The sequence below is a fragment of the Sylvia atricapilla genome, chromosome 1, assembly GCF_009819655.1.
Source record: "Sylvia atricapilla isolate bSylAtr1 chromosome 1, bSylAtr1.pri, whole genome shotgun sequence".
Taxonomy (NCBI): domain Eukaryota; kingdom Metazoa; phylum Chordata; class Aves; order Passeriformes; family Sylviidae; genus Sylvia; species Sylvia atricapilla.
Genome location: NC_089140.1, coordinates 56,681,902 through 56,705,636, shown reverse-complemented (window position 1 = coordinate 56,705,636; position 23,735 = coordinate 56,681,902). Strand labels below are relative to the sequence as shown.

The window sequence follows — 23,735 nt, the reverse complement described above, 5'->3', positions numbered from 1 at the left end:
GCTAACGTCACAAATGAGCTCTGTTCACATTTTTAAATTCATGTGACAAAGCCTTTTACTTGTATTGATTTTAAATTCTGCTTTGAAGAGGATTAGACTACTAAACACTACCTCCTCTGTTTAATAGTGCAAGAATAGACTTGGGTCACATTATTACAACTGTATTGTGTGGCCAGGTTTTGGTAGCATGGAGACTGCAGGGGTTTTTTTGTGAGGAGCTACTGGAAGCTTCCCACATGTCCAACAGAGCGACTGTCAGTTGGTTTAAGGAGAGACAGCTGCTGGCCAAGGCCAAGCCAATAAGACATGATAGTAACACCTCTGTGACAACATATTTAAAAGTAAAAGGGTTACTGAGCAGATGTAATTCTGCTCAGAGAAGAGAGGAATAAGAATCTGAGAGCGCAACAACTATGCAGACACTGAGTTCAGTGGATTAGGGGTAAGAGGTTTCTTCAGGCACTGGAGCTGAGATTCCGTGCAACCCTGATGAAGATCATGGTGAAGCAACTGTGCAGCTCCAACCCATAAAGGACCACAGAGATGCAGAGATACCCTGCAGCCCATGGAGTAGACCTACGTGAAGCAGGAGATCCCAAAAGAGGGCTGTGATGCTGTGGGAAGCCTGTACTATAGCAGACTCATGGCAGAGGTCATACTATAGCATGACCTACAGACCATAGAGAAAAAAGTACATTTCTTGGTATGACTTGTGACTCCATGGGCTACCCATGCTGGTGCAGGCCTGTTCTTGCAGAAACTGCACCCCATGGAAGGAACCCATTCTGGAGCAGTTAATGAAGAACTGTAGGCTGTGGGAAGGACTCATGCTGCAGAAGTTCATGGAGAGCTGTCTCCTGTGAGATGGATCCCATGCTGGAGGAAGGGAAGGACTCCTTTTCCTGAGCAGCAGTGGAAACAACCTGTAATGAACTGGTGATAACCCCCACCCCCCATCTCCCTGTGTCACTCTGGAGGAGTAGGTAGAGCTCGGAAGGAGGGAGAGATGGGAAAAATGTATTTTTAAGATCTGTTTTATTTCTCATTATCCTGCTCTGATTTTGATTGGAAATAAATTTATTTCATTTCCCCAAATCGAGTTTGTTTTTCCCCGATGGTAATTGGTGGATATTGTTGGATGGCCTTTTCATTATCTCATCTCATGAACCTTTTATCATACCACTCCCCTGTCCTGCTGAGGAGGGTAGTGGTAGAGCAGCTTTGGTGGGCACCTGGCACCAGCCTGGTCAAACCACTGCAGCAACACTCCTCCTAGATTCCCATTGTGTTCTATCTATTCTCCTGTTACCAAAATAAGGATTTATATTTTTGTGTGTAAATACCTCTAGATTTCGTAAGTAGTCTGTTCCCATCTCAGTAGTTTGTAAATGAAACTGAAGAGTATGTTGTTTTCTTTGCAAGAGTTCCAAGGACCATTTCTAGCACTTCTATTTTACTGAATTAACTCTCAGTAAAAACATTGATGTTAACCTTCTTTCACGTCTAGCTATCCTCTTCTACTCAGGCTGATTCTGCTTACTTTGAATCCTGACACAGTGCTACTATTTTTCCCTATACATTTTTCCAGGAAGCTTAACTAGAATGTTCCTTGTTTCATACATGTGTTTCTTATAAAGCTGTATTGATGAAATGCTTTTTGTAACAACAGCATTGAAAGAGTCATAACAACATATTCTCAGATTTCAATTCAGGAAAAAAATGGTTAAAACAAAGTATCTCTATCAAGATACACTTTCCACTGCTAGCTACTGTGATATGTCAGAGCCATCCAGCCTTTCTGTCCACTGCCTCTTGACTCTTCTAGTGTATTTTCAGCAACCTGGACTATTTGAGATACCAGAGTGTCGCTGTAGGACACGAAAAAAAGATGAGAGACTCTAAATATTCAGAAGGCAAAGAGCATAAAAAAAAGGCTTTATTGTCTAGTTCTTACTACCTTTTATAAGGTGTTCCAATACAGATTTAAGATGTTTGGTGAATAGGAACGACACTTCTCTAATTCCATTGGTTAAACTAGAGAAACAGCAAAACACCACCTGGAGAAAGATTGTTTTGAGAAACGATAGTTGTTTGCCAAGATTGTTTTGAGAAGAAGCTTTCTTGAGAAATTTTTCCTTGGGAAAAGTTCACAGCTGCTAGCAGGCTAAAATCTCTCAGACCCAGAAATATCAGGCCTACACCAGGGTTCTAATTAAGTGACATCTGGATATCTGTCAGTTGGTACAGACTGACGTTTTTCTCAAACAAATTCATTACAATTCTACGGGATGTAGCAGGATGATCTCATCCATAGATGTTTGACCTACTCATGGTAAGGTGACCTGCTGGATGTGACATATATATACCTTAAGACTGTGTGAGAGAAAATATGCACAGGACCCTGTAGTGATACCAGCCAAGACTGTTAATTTTGGCAAGGGCCACAAGGGGCATGACTGGAACTTGGAGGTTATTCTATACCAGCTCATGTAATTTCCGTAACGGGGAAAGTGATCCCTTATGTGTCTCATAATGCAGTAGTGGGAGTGGTTGAGTATTTTTGGGTGTTTTCCTCATGGTGAACATGTGAATCATTTGCCTCTTTCTTGTACATCCTTGTACTGTTGCTGCTAGTGTTCATTGTCTTACTTCATTGCTGTTTCCGGCAAATTGTTCTTATCTCAGCCCTTTTGGGCCTCTGATTCTGTGCTCCAGTCTGCTGCAGGAGGGAGGAGAGAAAGACAGGAGTATGCAAGCAGTGCATGGTTTGGAGTAATTCAGTGGGAACACAAAATTGGCGAATACAATTTTTAAACCACCACAGGCTCATATGCATGAAGGGGTGGGGAATCCTGTCTCAATTAATATAAACCTGTCTTAGGTGGTTATTTTCCCTGAGATTTGACAGGCACCTTCAAAGGGAGCAGGCATTTAGTTAGATACTTAGTGGGGTGGTCAGTGGGAAACACTGAGGAGAAAAGTATGTCCTCCTCCTGTGTCCTGTACAGAGATTCTGGGGGAAGCCTTTAGATTACTTTGCTGTTGGCTCTTGAAATGTGCCCAGGTGCTTCTGCATGTTTTTTTCAAGTGAAAGAAGAAAAACCATCATAAAAAGAAGGGAATGAAGGAAGGATGTCTGCTTTCTCTTACAGAGTAGGTCAGGGGTTTATTTATGATTGTGAAGAAGCAGATAAACTTGGGCAAAGACTGGGGGGCACAATGCCATTCAGTGTCCATCAAACACCAGTCATCAGCTCCTGAGCTGCATTATGCCTTCAGTCTGAAATACCACAGCAAAAGGGACATAGAATCAGCAAGGAGGGCTCCTGACCAACCCCTGTGGGCTATGGCCTCAGGAAGAGGCTGGGAGAGTCAGCTGTCACCCCAGTCCTTGAGGGCAGCTCTGAGGACAGCTTGTGTGGGAAATTTTGCACTGAAAGTTGGTTGGATGACACATACAACTGGTTTTATCCAGATGTATATTGGAAGACAGCAAGATAGTGAACAAGAAAATAGTATATGAATGCTGAAATTAACCGTGAAGTTAAGAACATTTTCCCAGGTCCACTGATGTGTTGATCTTTTAGCAGACCTGTTACCATGCATGATGACTCAGGGGCCAAGGATCTTAAACTCCTTCTCCTCTAACAGCTTCATACACAGCCCTGCTGTGTTTGACCTCTCAGTCACAGCTGGAGAGAAATGCTGTGTAAAAGGAGACAGGTAGTTGAACTAACTCTTATTCTGCACTCAGTGCAGTTGAAGGGACCTTTAAAGGAAATCTCTTTAAAGCTTTGTTTTGGTAAAACATTGTATCAGCGGAATATGAAATGCAGAAACTCCAGTGGAAAAAAAGAGTATATGATAAGTTATGTATGTGCAGGAAGAGGCTGGATTAATAATTGTCTCTATTCTGCATACTATTTCCTGCTGAAATAGATTATATTTTTAGAAAGAGAACAAAATAAATAAAAGCTTGAATTGTTTACACCCATTCTGCCTTCTTGGGTTCTCTTTGTTCATCTAAGTCCACATCTTCATTTCATAAATACCTAACCTGGGCTTTCTAAGGATTTGTAATTCTGTGTTGTTGGTATTGCAGGTGTCTTGTCATATTACAGATTGGTTGTGCTTTGCCTTGTACAAGGAAAAAGCTGGGTATTTTAACCCAGTGGGTCTTCAGAAGGGAGTAACATGATTTTAGATAGTCAGAGAAATTTCTGTATTTTTCTAAATATTATTCATCTATTATTTATCTATGTATTTTCTAAATATGTTTATCTAGAAACCCCAATGAAAGACTGAAAGTGAATTATAAAAGAGAGAAAGGGAATGGGTAATAAAAACATAACTGAAAACAGTAGGTCGAACAAAAGAGCTGATATTCAAATGTGTAAAAAGAACATGAAACTATATTGCCATTATGCATTTTAGTCCAGAGCTGGAAAATCAAGATCTGAGATCGCTAATACATAATACCGAATTTGGATGGCAGGCAATAACTTTACTTACTGACTACCATGAGAGGATTATCCACGGTATATTATTGCTAGCCTTTGTAACCTTTGACATAGAATATTTGGACTATTGATTGCAATTTCTTCTATGTCCACATGAGTAATACTTTATTACTTGCCTGCTGGTAGTGGGAATCCAGATGCACAAGCATGGTGAGCATTTAGACTCACAGTGAGACTGTACTCAGCTTGGGTTTTGACTTCCAGCTCTTCATTCAGTGTCTTAGGGTGTTCTCTCGATGCATACAGGCTCCCAGGAACCTAGTGTTTATTTAACTAGATTTAGGATTTGGTTTTTACTTTCCCAGGATATCTTTTCACTTTTCGGTGAGTGTTCCAAGAGGAGTTGCTGACCTAATGGAAACAGTTGTGTGCTGGAGTAAAGCATTTAGGAAGATGATAAAGAAAACACTCCCTTTCTTTGAATGCTAACCTTAAATAACATTAGGGCATGTGACACCCTGCAAACACTTTGCTTTTTTCTTTCCCTGTTCTAAACAGGAGAAGATAGTTCATTTTCAAGTCAGCATTGTGATCTTATTGGTTCATAAGCTGTTATATATGTTTATTAAGACCTACAGCAGTGATTTCATTTGATAGATAATGGCAGTAGTGGCTTTTGTTTCTGAGGGCTGGTGGACATTTAAGCAATTTTTGAGATCACTGATCAGGGAATATTTATCTCTTGACACTGAGCTGAGTATTTCTGTGGTAGTGACTTTTGAGCTGATCAAAGTTGTATGCTGGATTAGCATTAGCACAGTGTCTTTCATACATTTTGCAGCATTAATATATTGTCTGTTAAACTGAGATTGTTAAATTTATTTTGTGTTTAAGCCTGTAAAATTCCTACCTATTATTAGTGCTTGTTATTTAGCACCTGAAATAAATACATTTAGACTAAAAGTTTCAAGCTGAGTGTTTTAAAAAAGAGGTTCTGAACTCATTCACTGTCATTTAACTAAACAGAACTTAATTCTCAGAAGTACTGGAAAGCTGTGCTGGATTCAGTAAAAGCTCTGAAATTCATGCATGGGTTAAAATCTTGATGATCAAGTCAGAGGGAGTAGAAAAAAGGCCAGACAGATCAGAGAACTTTCTCACAGAGAAAGAAAAGAGAAACTCCAGAAAGACATGAACAAGAACAAAGGCACCAAGAAACTGTAGAAGTCATCCTGTATGTGTATTTCTTCCAATATGTATTTCTTCAGATGCTGCTGCTGAAAATTAGTTCATATTCATTCTTTAAAGGGCCATATTTCATCCTTTATTACTGCTGTAGATTGTGGACATTATTTACATCACAATTTATTTCTCAGCCCAATGACCATAATTAAAAATGGAATTTGGCACTCTCTAGAGACCTTGCTGGAGATGGAGACTTTCACCTTGTTGAAAAAACAGGATTAAATGTGATGATTTATTGAGCTGATGTACAGTCCCCTGAGTGTACTGTGGCACTGAGCCAAAAGAAAGCTGAAATGATATCCAGTCTGGCAACCACTTGCATCATGAGCAGAGTAAATCCTGTCCCTTGACTAAATCTCTGTCTTATTCCAGCCAAATGTGCTTGAATTCCTGATGTGTGTGGGCTCTTGGTAGCCTAAAGTTAAAGTTCTAAAAGGCAATGGCTGCCTGCCAAGGCAGTGTGCTTTAGAATGTTGGATTCTATATTTGTGTGTTGTCATGATATGCCTTAGGCCATGTCTATGAAAAGTGACAAAAATTATTTCCTACAGTTATCACACTTCAACTGCAAATTATGTTCAGAATCACAGATATGACATTTGATCATTTCTCTTTCGTTACTTTCAGATTTTTAGGACTCTTTGGTAGCAAAGTCAAACAGAAATACAGTCATTAATCTGGCAGACGCTTTGCTTTCTTGCTTTCTTCTCTCATGCTAAGTCAGAGAAGAAAAACAGAATGAATATGTGGCCATGAACTGTTACTGCCACAACATTCAAAAATTTTCTTGAGGTGATTGTTCTGTGAGAGGAGATAGCAAGCCTTTGTTATCACATTGGCTAGGATAACTTTCCAGTTCAGGTATGGTGAAAACTTGCACCAGTTCAGTAACTCTAGTCTGTACAGGTTAAGTATTTACTACTTAAATTAACTTACTGTTGCTTACTGAACCCTAGTTGCATAGTTTTTCTGTTCATAATTTGAACTTGTATATTACACTTGTAGTTTCCTTCAAGCTTTTTTCAACTACTGAACTGTGCCATCCATATACTATGATTTGCCAAGTTTGTTTTTTCAGGGTTCAGAAATGTATTTAGCCTATGCCACTTCCATAGCATAGCAGCCTTGTGATGTCAAATGATGATTACATGTAAAAGCTGCTTGTGGAATATCCCTTGACAAATCCAGTTCATTAGGATCATGCAACTTCTACAAAAAATGTACAGTTTCCTTGACTTGAAGGATTTTTCAGTCTATCTCAAACCTTATTCTCATTGAATCTTTTGACTTCCTCTTAGAAATCAGGAGTACTTAAAAGCAGTCTGTGGGCTGTGTCATCAATACATGATTGAACATGGGAAGCAATACATTTGGGTAGACTGAAAGAGAAAGAAATTGATTGTATTTCCAGTCTAAAATGTGCTTGGCCAAATATTAATTATTCTCTTTATGTGTTTACATCCTAGACAGTCTGTGGTCTACCTATGAGACAGGATTGTCTTGTCTCTGTCTTACTGGAGACAATGCCACAGACTGTAGCCTTAATTTTTGAAGTATTGAGCAGAAGGGACTGAACATGTGGCAAAATTAATAACAGGGCAGCATTCATAATTTTATCCTTACCTAAAGATAAATGGGTAGGGGAAATGTATTTCTGAGGGCTGTGGTGATGCAGAAGTCACAATTTCACCACTAAAATCAAGCAGAACACCAGCAAACAATAAAGGCACACTCCAATATTCATCAAAGTCAATAGGAAACTTACCTTTTGACTTTAAAGGGCACTGGACTGAACCCTGCAAGACCATATTAAGACATGTGGAAATGATTAAGTACTTATTCTTACCATACTGCAGTAATAAAGTTACAAAAATGATAGGTGCATGCATTTTTATTGTTCTGTGTTTACATACTTGGTTTGCATACAGTGGATTAGTGGCAATTTGCCTGATAATTTGTGCTTGACTGTGGCTGTATGGCATGCTTTTTATAGTATTATTTGTCTGTATTACCCAGTCTTCATGTAGGCTGATAACAGTTCTCACTTAAGTTAATACACTTAATAATCTGTGAGAGCAAAGCTAGCAGCTTCTGTGAGTTGTAGTGTTGTTTTTTAGTAGTCTCAGTATGGTACAAATCCTACCCTGGGGATGGGATTGAGGAAGAGGCTGCAAGTGTGAGTGTCTCTTCAGCTGAGAGGATTAAGAATGCTGCAGATAATCCACAGTCCTTTTTATGGGACTGGCAAGAGGTCAAGCTATCACTGCTGCTGCTATGCCTGTTGTTGATCAGTGTTCTTACCAAGAAAGCACAAATCACTCCAAGAAATGTACAGTCTAAACTTCAGAGTACTGGCAGACATTTGTATTAGGGTAGGGAATTTAAGGGCTGGCTGAAAGTGCAGGAGGGTAAATGTCACCAAGCCTGATACTTGCTATTATTCATCCAACTAACCAATGATTTGGAATTTGGTTGGCCACTAATCTTTGACTTCAGAGATCTGTGGACAGATATTGGACAGAGCAAATGGTTGTCTTGAAACAGATCAAACAGGGTGGTCTGAAAGCCAGCTAGTACCCAGGTTTCCCACATCTGGAAGATGTCATTTCAATGGCATTGCATCTCAATTGCTTCTTGTGGTTGGAGGGCTGTGTTCAGAGAAAACCACTAACCAGTGCAAGCAAAGTTGAAAGATGGCCCATTTGAAGGTTGATGTGCTTACTTTTGGGATTTATTTATTGCCTCAATTTCATCTGTGCTGAATTAATTCTACGTTTTTAAGTAACTAAAATTTAAGAGGAATGTTTGCCAATGAAAAGATAGAGGATTTGCACTTATGTTTTCTGGTAAATTGGATTTTGGAAGTGAGGACTGAACAGAGCACAATGAGCACTTCATCCTGGAACAGTAATCTAGTTTTAGGCATTGCATGTTGTGACAAATGGTATGAATTTTGTGGCTTGGGCTTCAGCAACAAGAAAAGGCGACCCTTTTGTCCCATCAGCCAAATAATATGGCATCATTCTATACATCTGGTATGAAGCCTACTGAAAAACTTTCTTCTTTTACAAACTGAAAGTGTTGCTATGCTGAGGATGGGGGAAACTGTAAATTTTGCTTTGAGAAACACACTGGAAGGTGGATTTTATTGTCCCTGCATGTCTGTGGCTAATTTTATAGCCACATTGGCAGCTTTACTCATCCATTCATTTCACTGATACTGCAGAACGACAGGGGAAGATGGAGTTTCTGTTCTTTGAATGAATGGAGCTCACCGGAGGTGGTCTCAGTCAAGTCTAGGATTTTGAAACCCCAGAGATTAAGATTATTTGCTTTTTGCTTCTGCCAGAATAACTTAATTCCTTTCTAATTTTTTTTCTTTTTTAAATATATATGCTTTTTGAAAACCACTTGATGTATAGATGGGCAAAATATTCCACTGCTTCTGTGTATTGAAGAGTAGGTCTCAAAAGAATAACTTCTAAAATTGTTTTTAAAACCTCTGATCTGTTCATTGTAATTTACTTATTCCTTTTGATCTGGGGAAAGATAAAGGAAAGAAGTAAGAGAAATCTGTTGACTGTAGTGTTGAATCTGATTTAATTGCATTTTTAATTAAATTATCTAGTTTAATTGAATGTATAATTTTTGTAGATAGGAACTTGTTTGGCTATATGCATAGGTAAATATCTGTTGTCTTCTTGTACAGAAAAGAGTCAAGGACGTCATCTCTCCAATCGTATTTGAAGCTTCATACAGCCTTGGCAACCTGTGATAGAAAGAGGAAAAGAGAACAAGGAACTAACTGCTCTGAAGCCCATTCTTCGCTGGAAGAAAGGACAAAAGATAGCACAAAGGAATCAGGTCAGATTTGGACTACATTATTTGTTAAAAGGCCTGTGGTTGAACTTACAGCAGAGGTGGCTCTAAAAGACTGAAGCTCTGGGTTGCTTGCACGAAGTAGCGTTTTTGTTCAATCTCTACTGTTCCTGACTTCAGTGCTGCTCAGTGGCGTAGTAAAGCTTGTGCCTCCAAGGCTGGACAGTGCAAAGTGAGGTCACTTTCTGTTTCACGGTGTTTGTGCAGGGAAGGGAAAGATGAGAATGGTCCTACTCTATCTGGTTCTTCCGTTAATGTAGGAGGTTCTTGTGAAAGGCTTGGTCCTGGCCTTTGTTCTTGTTAGTGCAGAATGGGACATGGGAACTGTCTGACAGGAGAACAGTTGGCAGAAGAACAAAAAATTTCCTGACTCAACTGTCCTCTTCTTGAGGACATCGCACACCCAGACATTTGGCAAGGGAAACCTGCCCATGCTGGTTATTGTTGGACTTGCCATGCTAAGATAAGATGTCTTTATTTTCCCTTCCCTTCCGTCCCTTCCTTCCCTTCCCTTCCCTTCCCTTCCCTTCCCTTCCCTTCCCTTCCTTCCCTTTCCCTTCCCTTCCCTTCCCTTCCCTTCCCCTTCCCTTCCCTTTCCCTTCCCTTCCCTTCCCTTTCCTTCCCTTCCCTCCCTTCCCTTCCCTTCCCTTCCCTTCCCTTCCCTTCCCTTCCCTTCCCTTCCCTTCCCTTCCCTTCCCTTCCCTTCCTTCCCTTCCCTTCCCTTCCCTTCCCTTCCCTTCCCTTCCCTTCCCTTCCCTTCCCTTCCCTTCCTTCCCTCTACACTCCTAGGTGAGTGAGACTGCATGTTTCTTGGATGAACTTCATCTTTTAAAGCAGAGGCCTATTTTTTGAAATACTTGTGTTGAAAAGCAGGTAAGTAAATAAATTAGCTTGGTTGACAGGCGTGAAAGAGTATAGAAGAAATTTCATGAGATGATTTATGAACATATCTAGTGAGTTTTGGTTGCTGCACAAACAATGCCATTCTGTATTTTAAAACATGCACATGCACCTCAATCTCATACTGAGAACAAAGAAATGACAGATCTGGACAGGAGGAAATGCAGTGTCCATACACACAGCATGATCTAGGTTTGTCAGTGGTGTCTTCTCCAGAGCAGAGATTCTTGTGCTCCTTTATGAGTTAGGTCATGCCACTGTCTGCAAGCTGAACTGTTCTCATGACATTTCTTGGCGTTGGAATGACATCTTTATTCTGACAAGCTTTTGAAATGGCTCTTGGCATGATTTTAACCTGTGTCAACTCCTGCATTCCTAGGCATTACTCAGGATGTTCCTGTCTTGGAGGCAAGGGCAATTCAGCTTACCAGTGCAGCTGGATAACTTAGTACAGCTGTCAGTAGTTGGGTAGGAAGTATATTTGAAGATTAATTGACTTATACCTAGGCATATTGGAGTCATTGGGAGACTGCAGAGATCAAGCTAATTACCATGTTCCATATGATACAGCTTGTCACAAAACTCCCTCCTCCTTGGCAGGGCAAGCTCCCAAATTATCTTTTGCATTATTCTTGCAGAGTTCATGGGCCACCCTTCCTGCCTAATGGCAATTGTTTCCCTTTGGTTGGAGTGGGATTGCTGAAAGCAATTTATATTCCTCCCTCCACCATCCTTTCGTGGTGTCTCTTTTGCTCTTGCTGAATTTGATCAGCTGAAATAGTGGATGAATGAATGGATTTGGCTTAGATGACTTGACAAGTTCTGCCTAGTGAAATGGATGAATTACCCTGTACTTTTCTTCAGCTGGAAAGTTTGGTTTACAGTCTTCCCCAGCCTGTAGCACTGCAGGGTTGTTGTGGTCAAGATGCAGGACCCAGCAGTGATGTTGTTAAACCTCATACTGTTGTTGTCGACCCATCAATCCAGTCCTGCCTGGATCAATATGTAGACCTCTCCTACCCTCTAGCAGATCAACACTCGCACCCTACTTGGTGTTGTCTACAAACTTACTGAAGGTGCACTTGATCCCCTTGTCCAGATCATAGATAACTGAAACACATTTAACAGGACTGGTCCCTACAGTGGAGGTCTGGGGAACCCTACTGCTGGCTGTCCACCAGCTGGATACAGCACCATTCATCACCACTCTCTGGGCCTGGCCATTCAGCCAGCAAAGAGTGCTCCTGTCTAAACCATGGGCTGCCAGCTTCTCGAGGAGAATGTTGTGGAAGATGATGTCAAGAGGCTTTGCAGAAGTCCTGGCAGACAATATTCACAACCTTCCCCACATCCACCAGGTGGGTCACCTGGTCATAAAAGGAGACCAGGCTGGTTAAGCAGGGCCTACCCCTCCTAAACATATGCTGGCTGGGCCTAATCTCTTGGTTGTCCTGGATGTGTCATGTGATTGTTGCCTTTTTCTTAACCTGGAAATGAAACTTGAGATGATTTTAGTAAGGAGGTAATATAAGAGTGGATCGTTATTTGAAGGCCTTAAGAGACAGTTATGGAAAGATGTCCACAAAAAGCCCATCCCTACTAGGATGAGTACATATTTTAGGTTTTAGGAAATTAGAATAATTGATAAAAAGCACCATTTAGGAGGACAAATGGTGATTCAATTTCCTCCCAGGTCTCCCAAGGAGCATAATCTTTTTTACTTAGAAAAGTTGCCATGCAGAATTTGAGAAAACTGTGTTTGTCAAGAAGGTTTGGTGACTTGGTGGGAACTGCTCTGGGACAATTTCCCATAGATGCAGGGTCTTGTGCAGCAGTTGAGAGAGTGCAGGGAGGAATCGTGAACCCTGGAAATGCTGGCTTTCGTCTCTGCTTTGCTGTACATCTGGTGATATCAGGAAGTCTGAGAGACTCGCTGAGAATGAACTTTACACTAGTTTGTGTTTATACAGTGAAGATGTGTCCTACAAGCATTGATGTTATCTCAGCACAAAAATACCTATTTTTCTCATGGAAATAGACAAGTCTGTGATGGCCTTCAGATAAGAGATGCAGCTGTGTTCCTCAGGGCATTTTTTGCTCTGACCTCCACCCCCACCTTGTACTCCTCAATTTTTCATGTATGTGTGTCTTATGTAAGGATGCTTCCTGGCCATCTCTGATATATATATATATATCTCCAAATCTGTGAGGTACTTGGTAAATGTTAGTGGAATGCAATTAGATTTCATGAAACCACTGTTCAGAATTGCTCTTCACTTTGTGCAACAGTAGCAGCAAAAATGATTAACTTCTTTTTCCACAGTTAGTTTCACCCTACTTCCGTTTTTCAGTTGTGGATAACACATACAACCCATTGGTTACCTTCTTCAACAATTTTAATATTTAAAGAGCTCTGTAAATCATCAAAACTGGTATTGTTAAGCAACCACTTCAAAGATTGCTTAGAGTTTAAAATTAGTGGTGATATTGTAATAGGATCTGTGCCATATGCCAGTAATGGACTCCTGCTCTAACAACATGCAGTGTTAAGTTAGGTGCAGTTTCTGCCCCAAAGGAATTGCAGCTCAAGTAGACAAAGTAAGGGCACAGTAACAATATATAAGCAGTGCTCACAAATGCTATGATGCCTTGAAGTGTGTTTACTTCTTGATTGTTTAGGAGGGATTTAAACTACCAGGAATTAATCAACCTGAAAGGTAGAAGCAACAAAAGGGAAGGAAAGGCTCAAGTTAGCAGAGAAGAAAATGGAGGAAATAGACTGTGAGAAGCTGGAGGCTTGAGACTCTAGATGACATACAAAAAGCAAAGGTGGAGTAGAGTCCAGGTAGATGAGTGAAATAGTGGAAAATAGCAAAATAGTTCAGAGATGTCATTTACCTAGAATTGGGCTGCTGAATCAGCTGTGCCTGCATTCGTGGGTCCTAGGAGCCTGCTGGACTGGAAACCAAACCTGCCAGCTGCTTTGAGGTGAGAGAGCTCCCCCAAACCTGAACAGGTTCAAGATCCACCATAGAAGCAAACAGTTACTCCTACATAGCTACAGATCTTGGAACTCACCATCCTTATTTCTTTCTCCAACCCAGTGTTGTGTAGAAACCTGGGTATCTATGATATAAGAAAATACTCCCAATGTGTTTTGAAATAGCTTACTCTCTTATACCTGATATGCTGGGAGAAATACATGCTTGGTGATTTTAGAAAATGAAGTATTTGTTCGTTCTTTCTGAGTAATAGTAACGATAGATTTAGTAAGAAAATTATTAGATTATTAGATAGGATTATATATATTTTATATATTTTTTATATATATATATATATATATATATATATATATAATATAGTACTTAAATGTACTTACAGTATTTATACTTTGAAAAGTACAGATAATTTCTTTGATTGCTGTGTTCACTTTGCCAGGATTTCTGCAATTCAAACAGAGAAACTGACAGGCTAGAATTTTTTTTACATCTTTTACTCTTTCTCCTCTGAGGATTACCAAGTAGTCTTTCCTATGTGAAATTGCTACAGTGGCTTGAAGATTAATTCTGAGGACTTTTGAAATGATGCCTCTGAAATGTGCCATGTTTGAGAGGGAAGCCTTGTGCCGGTTCCTGTCTCAGGATTATTCTTGTCCTTTGGTTATGGTAGTTTTTATTAAGGAGGAAGGGTAAATTCAGTCCTTGTTTCTAAATCCCCCAAAAATTTCACTTCTGAGATTCTGAGAAAGCAAAAAGTAGGGAAGAAAAATGAGAGTGAAGTAAATAGCCCAGACAAGCTAGCCGCCTTCCACCTCTCTTCTTTTGCAACACTGTATAACCTACAACACAGTTTGATACTTGTTATCAAACTGATGTCTTAAAGAACCTAGAAAGAAAGCAACACAATTTCAAGATAATATTGATGTGAGAAGTAATATAAAGGATGGTCTTCATTGGAGTCTTCCAGGGGCAGATACAGAAAATGCCCAACCCCTCACAGCGTGAGAACAGTTTTATAAGTTTAGCAAATTAACATAACTAACAAAAATACCCAATTAGAGACAGAAGTGGTAAGGTATTTCCCACTTTTCAGGGGAAAAGGAGTTCAACCCTTTTCTAAACGCTCCCCACTTAGATAGGAATTAATCTTCATTTATGAAAATGTGTCTTGAAGGTTTGGTTTCAACCTTGACTCCGGGAAGAACTAAGATAGGACAGAAGCCTTGGATCCCTGGCTTGGAGCCTCTGGAATGTACTTTGTCCCTCTGCCGATCAGGGAAAGAAAATGGTCTGGAAAGGTACTGGGGCTAGCTAGGAACTTTATACAATAGTAGAACTATGAATATATATTAAGGAAATATAAAAGCAAAAAGGCAAAATTCATTTGACATCACAACAATTGACTCCATAAATATTCACATCCTTTTTGATAAGCTCAGGCAGCATAGATAAAGGAGAACAAGCTGCCTGCTTAGTCAAGAATCTTCCTGGAAAGCAAAGGACTAGAAGTCTCTATGCCCTCTGGGCTTAAGATTCAGGTCTTTTTCCAGTCGTGATACAGTTGGGCAGACCTCTTATAAAGCATACTACTTCAGTATGGTTTGCATTTTTTTGCCTTTTCAGTCTCTCCAATCCAATCTGACTATTATGTGTGTCCTGCACAGATTGTCCCTGTCCTTGCATTTGTTATTGAAATTGATCTACATATAAAAGGACAAGATCAGTGGATTGTTAGGTTTCCTCACTGAACAGTGTTGGCAACATTCATGTTGGATATTTGAGTATTTGGTAGGCAGAAAGCATTACACCTCTGAACCACGAGCCTGAAAAGTCTAGAAAGTTTAGAAAGGTGTTGGTCTGTGGTCTAAACAGTGGGGGACAGTAACTATAATCCAAATGGCATCTGGGTTTCTTCAATGCCAAGAGCATGTTTCTGTTCTCCTCTTTCACTTTCTGGTGGCTGTATCGTTTAGCCATGGCAAGCTAATGCCATTTAAATAGTATGTCCATATGTTGTCCCTTCGTATCTCCTAGCTTTATCAATCTGTTACATTTTTTCAGTATTACCAGAGTTCACAAAGTTGACAATGGTAGAGAGTATCACTGATACATAACAGTCTTTGTATTTTCTATTTCTAACATTACTTGCACAACGGCAGAAATTTTTCCTGCCTTAGATAAGATCTAGGGAAATGTTTGCTCTATGATTTCCTTACTTGCAATCCTTAGGACTGAAAATAGTTTCATAAATGCATCATATTCTGGTTCATTTTCATGCACATAGCTGGGGAAGAGAAAGAATGCCAGGAATATTGTATGAGCCGTTACTCTTGTCAGATGAGAAGGGAGAATGGATTGAGGAAAACCTCTGGGAGAGAGTTTGGTTTTGATGAAACTTCTTGTTCAGTTAGAAGATAATAAAAACAGTTCTGACAGAGATAAGATTTGCCTTATCTTGAATTGCTTAGCACTCACATCACACATCCTTGTATCACAGATTTTGGTCTTGTATTTTATTTTCTCCAAGCATGTTCCTTCTTTAAATTTTGGTCATACTTTTTTCATGTTTTAACAGTTTTTTCCTCCTGTTTTTCACAGACTGTTTTTGAGAGGAACTGTCAATCTGATGACTGTGCAGCTGATTTGAAGCTTCAGGGTAAATTATTGCTATCTAGGTGAGTAGGTGAACTAGTATGCTGTTCATTTTATGTGGAATGACATTGAAAAGTCAAAATACAAACACAGATGTTTTAGGTCCAGACTAGAAAGATGGTGACAGTGATGTCACCTTTTGTGCAAAAGGTCTTGAGATGTTCACAGAATCTGAACTCTTGTTGTAGTGTGCTCTGGTCACATATAGTGCAAGACACCTTCACCTAACAGTCACAATGGACAAAAATAAAGAAAACAAACAGAATAGCAGAGAAGGGCAAAGAAAGTAAAGATGCATGCTCAAATCACGTACCAATGTGGAACATGTAATTTTTAAAGAGGATTAAATACTCTTCATTACATGGTAGGAGTAAAACTGCCTGCAGAAAAGCAGTTTGTTCTGTCACATGTAAGGTTAAAAAACCCCCTCTGAACATGGTAAATCACGTTCAAACTACTTTTTTTGTTTCTCAACTTGTAGTTTTGCAAACTCTTCTAAATACTCCTCCTTTCAAATTCTTGTTGCAACTTGGGGATGAGTGTGATTTCACTTTCTTCTGTAATAACAAAACTCATCAAATAGACCAGAGGTGAAGTTTATGTTCTGTCTCTTGTGACTGGTGATCCTAGGAGAATGCCTATTGTTTTGCCTGGATGCATATTCTATTTGGGGATAGATCAGGCTAAAGATGAACTTCACATGAGTTCTGCTTCCTTTTAATTTTTTTCCAGTATTTTTAGAGATGGAAATTCTGATGTGAGTTATTTAATTGTGTGCCAGAGATTTTGCTATTTGATGGATAATCTGTGAAGTGTTTTACTTTCAGGTCAGAAAGAGAGTGAAGACAAAAAAGAAACAACCCAAACAAAACAACAATAATAGAATTAGTAGTTGTCACAGACATGTTTTATATAAATCTACAGCATGCTGTAACAGTACTTGGAGACAAAACTGAACCAGAGTCAAGTTTGAGGAGTTATCAACTTTTCCACACAGGACTGAAATCCACAAGAGTGTTTTGGGGGATTGGCTGGGAGCAGGGTTTCGTCTCAGGCTACAGAATCCAAGGTTTGACTGCAGTTAATCTGGATATCTGACTCAAACTTTGTGGTGAGCAAAATATATTGATTAGAACCTAGATACCTCTGTGTGGATTAGAGAAGCTAGTGAAGGATTTTGTCCCACAGCTTTGGAATAAACAGCAATGGACAGATCCAAAAACTTGTCATCAGTGTATAGTAATCACTGCAGTTGGGATTGGACCATTAGGCTATTTGTTTTACAGCTGTTATTTATTTTATCTAGGCAATTTAAAAGTCACACCTGTCATAAGAGCTTAGGATATTCAAATACAGTTTCTACATTTGTATAGCAAAATATTCAACAAATGCTCTCAAATTTTCCTTTACTCAGTGACAACCTGAAATCCCTTTTTGAAATAAACAGGATGTTGTTCAAATCTCTGCACTGTATGGGCTTTTTTCAGCTAAAGGCCTCTGTAAAGCTTTAGTTATTAAGAAATATATCACAATGAATATTTCTTACAAAATAGATTCTTGTTAATTATTCCATATAAAAATATCCAGGCAACTGCTATGGATTCTAATTTAACAAGTGCTGTATTGAATTTTTCCAGCCTTGTGTGTTTTATGCAAAATAACTCCCTCACAATTTACCACATTATTCTTGATTATGGTAGTCTGTGCACAAAGCAATTTTTTTTTGAAAGAGCAAAACCCATAACTCATTTATTACTATCTGCACAAAACATTTGACTTCATTGGTAACCAAGTTTATGTTAATATCTTTGTCTAAATAATCACCTAAATTTGGTGGATTTATTCTTGGAAAGGATGCAGTTAATGCTGCACAGATACACTGAATTGAAATAGACAGGATGTTTATAGGAAGGCAGTGGTAAGTTCTGTCTCTCAGGTCTGCTGCAGCTCTTTGAAAATGCCACTGGACCTGTGGATAGGGTGGATTGGTTAAGATTGTCTACCTTAGCTGGCAAAGGACTTTCTCATCAAAAAGTAAGTTGCCCAGATCTGAGAGGAATGGTGCCCTGAGTACTACTTCCTAATTAAAAGCCAACAGAGAAAAGGTGTAAAGAGTTGGTTTTGGTGGTGGAGGAAAGCTGTGCAAGTGCTTGTGCTATTCAGTATATTCACTAAATTATATGGGAAGTAGTCTACTAGAGTTGAATAGCAAGATGATAAAGTTTGCTAATCCTATTAAACTATTCAGAGCAATGAAAAAAACAAGGAGGTATACTTTCATGAAGTGTGTGATTAATTTGGATTTTACTGTTTCAGATACTGTAAGTGCTGAGACTCTATATAGTAGTGAAATGGCAAAATATAAATTCTGAAAACTGCAGAAATATATCAGTAAAATGCCACTCTGTACTTGACTTTTTCTTCCATAGTCATCTTGCTTTTAGACATAGTTGGACACAGGGTTCTCTGCTACATGAACTGGCCATCCTATACACTTTTTTTTTTAAATTTGTGGCATGTTAGAGCCAAAAGCTGTTCAGAGTTCAAACTATACCTTGCTGTATACGGCAAGGTATAGTTTTGTTCACTACTATATATGCTTTCAAATGTATGCTGGTTACAGCATATATGTGCATAGGAAGGTAGCTCAGATTACATTATCATCAAGAGAATTGTTTGCATTCTTATGAGCTCAGGAACTGCACAAGCTACTGTGATACAGAGTTCACCCGTGATGCATTTGAATCATTAGAATTACCCCAGTTAAAAGATGGCATCCAAGTTTGAGATATGAAACCCCAGCTAGTAACCAAGCACTATGCAGCCACTCGCTCACTCCCCCACCAGAGGGATTGAGGGAGAAAATCAGAAGGGTAAAGCTAGAAAATCTGGGGTTGAGATAAGGACAGTTTCTTATGCGAAGCAAAATCTGTGCAACGAAGAAAACTAAGGAATGAAGGTCACCACTTCCCATGGGCAGGTGGCTGTTCAGCCATCTCCAGTGGGGCAGGGCCAACCACACATAATGTTGACTTGGGAAGACAAATGCAGACACTCTAAGTATCTCCCCTTCCTCCTTCTTCCCCCCACTTTATATACTGAGCATAATGCTATATGGCATCATCACTTGGGGTCACCCTGTCCTACCTGGGTCTCCTCCCAACCTCCCATGCCTCCCCCAGCTTCCTTGCCAGCATGAATATGAAAAGCAGAAAAGGCCTTGGCTATGTATAAGTCCAGCTTAGCAGTAACGAAAAGTTATCTCTATTATCAAGTTTGTGTTCAGCACATATAGAAACCACAGCCCCATACCAGCCACTGAGAAAATAAACTCTACCCCATCTGAAACCAGCCACCCTACATACCGAATGAGTAGAGGTAAACCAGCCTCTGCTGGCAAGAGCTAACCAGGCCTGCTCTGATTTAATTTCATGGGATACTCCTTCTCTCCTGAAAACTTATTTGTGTGCCCTTAAATTGGGAGGGCTTCATTTTGATAAATAACAACTAAACAGCCCAGGATGTTAACACTCAATCTAAGAGACTACATAAGGCCATTTATCCAAAGTGCTAAAATAAAGCAAATCTGCATGTGTTAGGTAGAAACTTCACTGCTGTTCTAAGCAGATATGATTGGTTTTGCCTTGTTATTTAGTGTTGAGATGTTGCTGCATGTGGAAATAGTGCTGCTGGGCAAGTTGAAATCCTTCACTGTGAATTCATAGAAAAGTAAAGGGTAGGACTGTTTGGAAGCAATGATGATAGAAAAGTGTTAAAGCCTTCTGACTTTATCTGGAAGTTTTTGCAAAGATATAGGAGGCTAGAGATGGGATGTGTTCTTCTTCTGAATGTTTCTATTACAGTGAAAGGAGTCCTTGATGACTTGGGTTAAAGACTAGGGTTACATGCTGTATTGGATTGAAGAAGAGTTGAGATGCATTTATTCTGGAAAAAAATGGTTTGTGTTCAGTTAAATCTCTTCAAGGCTTGCGCACCCTCATGAGCATCAGTTTGCCTGCAAACTAATCCCAGCTTCCTGAAGGGATTGCTGAACCAAGGAGCCGGAAATCTTGTTGCTTGTGGCAGATGGTAAGCAGGATAAGGGTCATGGACTGTGGTTTGGCTGGGAAATAAAACAGAGAGTTTGGAAAAAACCTTCTTGCGTAAGCAGTTCACGTTGCTCCGGAATGAGATATGTGCTGAGATGGTGTGCGCTGCCATCCTGAGTTTTAGGACTAGTTTGGATGAGATCCCTGCTGACCTCATTTGTTGCTGGCAATAAGTTGTATATTGAGGAGGATCAGGATGGATTTTCTGACCTTTAGAAATCCCTTCAACCAGCTTTTCTTTTGTGTTCTGACTTTTCTTGTAACCTAAGCAAAATTGCTTCAACAAAAATCAGCCTTTCTTCAACACGGAACATCTGAGTAGGGATGGTTATGGGCACGCTTCAGCACCTGTGGTTGGAATTTTTCCAGTGGGACTCCATGCCTCTCACTGATGTCACCTCTGCCAACCAATGCAGCTTCTCCAGAGGGGAAGACTGGACCTGGCAAAGCAAACTGTGAGGACTGAGCACTCTGTGACAGACGTTGTGAGCTAGCACGTAGAAACAGCTACAGTGGTGTGTGCTGGTATTGCTAAAATGTTATTTCTAGTGATTGGCCTAGACTTTCTCATAGGGGTGTGAGTGTTGCCAGCCTAAAACTACAGATGGTAATTAGGAATAAGGAAAAAGTAGCCATGGAGTGTTGCAGGGGACGTGACGAAGGCAGCATTAGGAGAAACTGAAGAAGCAGGAGAGAGGCATTTCATCTTTCCAGTCATGACTGTTCTTAATCCATTTTTGTTAAAGAATAAATATGTGAAGTTTTGGCAGAATGACACAGAAAACAGGACTCACTGCCTCCCCTCTTCAACAATTCTCCAGTGTGAGTCTTGCAGCTGTCATAAGAGATTGCAAAATCTGGGCTTTATTCATGCAATTATACACCTGTGACTAAAAAGAGTCTTAGTGTAAAGAATATAATGGTATGTGTTCTGTATGGGAACTTTAACCTGAAACCATAAGAGAAATAGGAATAACAAATATTTCAAATGAACTTTATTTTTATTGACCATAACTTCATCCAGGTTTCCATTCCAGCACTTCACGACTGAATAACCAAAATGTTATGTTAATTATTATTGTCAAATATTTTTTAATGTTAAAAACTATATTATTAACTATCATTTGGCTTTAATGCCTCACTGTTCTCTCAGTACAGGAGATATCTTCCCTATCATGTTTCTGCCGCAGCAAGATGAGATAAACTCCGAACAAGGTGTTTTGCAGAAGTTTATATCTCCCTAGCTTTCAAATCTGATATCCATTACATTTGGTACTTCATGTGGGAGAACGCTCTCTGGTCTTTCAAGAAGAACTTGAAATTGCTGAGAGAGGTCTTGTCTGAAATACCAATGGAGTTTCAGCTCCTGACCTGATGCCTCTATGCATCTGACTGGGCTCTGCAAAGGCACGTGGTAGTTATCAAGCCTTTTTAGGAGTAACAGGGATCAGGTGAAAAGTGTGACGACCTTTCGTGGAACAGTGAGGATATTTGAAAAAATGGATTTCTTCCAGCCCTAGTAAACAAGCTATCTAAAAAGACCAGAGCAGAATGGGTGGTTGCTTCCATGTGAGATACAGCTACAAAGAAAATCCTCTGTGGCTATGCAAATACACTAACAACCTGTGTGTTGCAATGAACAGAGTCATTTTACCAAAACAAACAGTACAAGAAGAAGAAAGCTGATGTTGCCAATGTCATGTAGCTGCTGTGTTCCAGCACAAGTTCGGTGTATGATCGTAAATTGGGTTGTAAGGATTGGACTATGAGCCCCCCTTGGATAGAAAATGCTGCAATAAATATCACATTCCTAAGAAGGTCCAAGAAGAAGTCTGTCTTTAATACATTTATTTGACATGAGGTTAAATACATTTATTTGACATGATGCTGTGCCGGAGTCTTTAGCTAGCTCAATCACCACAGTGTGGCACCAAGAGTGAGACATTGTCTCCTGAGCACACGATGAGAGATGCGGCTTAGAGCTCCTTGCTCTATGGCCCACAAAGATTTTTTAAATCAGCGCAGATTGGGGACAAGGAATGAGAGGGAGGTCTTCTGTTTGTAATCCAGAAGGATTTATTCTTCTGAACAGTCTGTGACAGAAAAGACCCAGAATACAGTCTGCAGTAGCTTATAAAGAGGGGTGGGTACCCAAATTCTAACCAATAGGTTAGAGGATGGTGGGAGGGAGGGAACAAGAAGTTTCGTACTTCAGGAACCAGTGGGAAAACAGCTAGAAGAGAACAAGTCACTTGGGCCCATGGAGTGTCGAGGATTAGGGGAATCCCTGGGACAGATTAGACAGGGGTTGGCCCAAGGAAAGGATTGACTTAGAACATTCAGGAAAAAGGGTGGTTAGGTGCTACTGACAGCTCAGGAAGGGAAACTTTCCAGACAAGACCGTTAATTCAGGGAAACAGGGTGTACAGAACAGCTCCATGAACAATGGAACTTAAACTACAACAGTTACCTTTTATCAATCATTTGAACAGAATTGCTTACCCATCTGAGTGCTTCTGAGTGATGTTTGACTATTAGGAAGAAGAACACTTGCTTTTTTGTGTTGGGTTAGAGCATCTTCAAAGGCCGCCATTCATTAGGCTTAGATTATGTTCTTCTCCTACAGCTGTCCTGGGGTAGGTTCCTCGTATATACTGCTTAAAACTGGAGGTTTTTTGTAAATGTGAAATTGGACGCAAACAAGATGCATTTTTGCAGAAATTTTCAAGTTTTTCCAAATTATGGGTTGAATTGAATGAAGTGAACATTTTCAAAGTTCTCTTATGAAATGGGATTTTGAGAAATGTCCTTTTCCAACTGAAAGGTCAATTTTGTGAGTTGGGCTGTTTCTCCTTCCATTAGTTCTTCTGAATGAGCCCAGGGAAGGGACAAAATTCCAGTCTGACCAAAATTTCCTCGAGTTTAAAATGTTTCCTTTTGAATGAAAGAGTATTTATGAAGAAAAGTATTTCCCAGTATTATCTGGTCAGTTCACAGAAGATTGTTTTTACCTTTTTTCCATATAAATTCCTTCTCTGACTTACTAAAGGATTACATGGATTAACATTTTTAAGGCCAACACTTATTTCTGTGACCTCTTTTGTTTCATGGATGGCTTTACATATGATAAGCAGGTAAATGATTTGATGTGATGTTTTATGATATAATATTGAAGTACTTAACCCAAGTCTCTCTGATAAGGCAAAGGAAAGTGTGCATACACTTCCAGAATTCGAGTTTACAACTCTGAAGTTTATAAGCATATTATTTGTATTATTGAAGAGGGAATAATTTGCATAGGAACTAGCTATGCAACTGCAAAACTGACTGTTTGCAAGTGCGGTGTATATATACAAGGATGAATATGCTTATGAATCCATTAAAGGAATAGAAGGACTCCCTCTGGTTCAGTAGGCACAGTATCAGATATTAGGTTGCTGATTTGAAAAATGAACCTCAGAAGTTTCAATATTGACTTGTCAAATTATTGC

General features: G+C 39.7%; 1 protein-coding gene across 1 annotated transcript in view; it reads left to right on the top strand.

The window, feature by feature from the left end:
- Positions 1-23,735, top strand: part of LOC136363757 (integrin alpha-9-like) — a 210,587-nt gene that overhangs the window by 99,467 nt on the left and 87,385 nt on the right. The window contains 3 exon segments of the mRNA XM_066323225.1: positions 9,415-9,477; positions 9,480-9,569; positions 16,082-16,158. Of these exon segments, the coding sequence (XP_066179322.1) occupies positions 9,415-9,477; positions 9,480-9,569; positions 16,082-16,158 (230 nt within the window).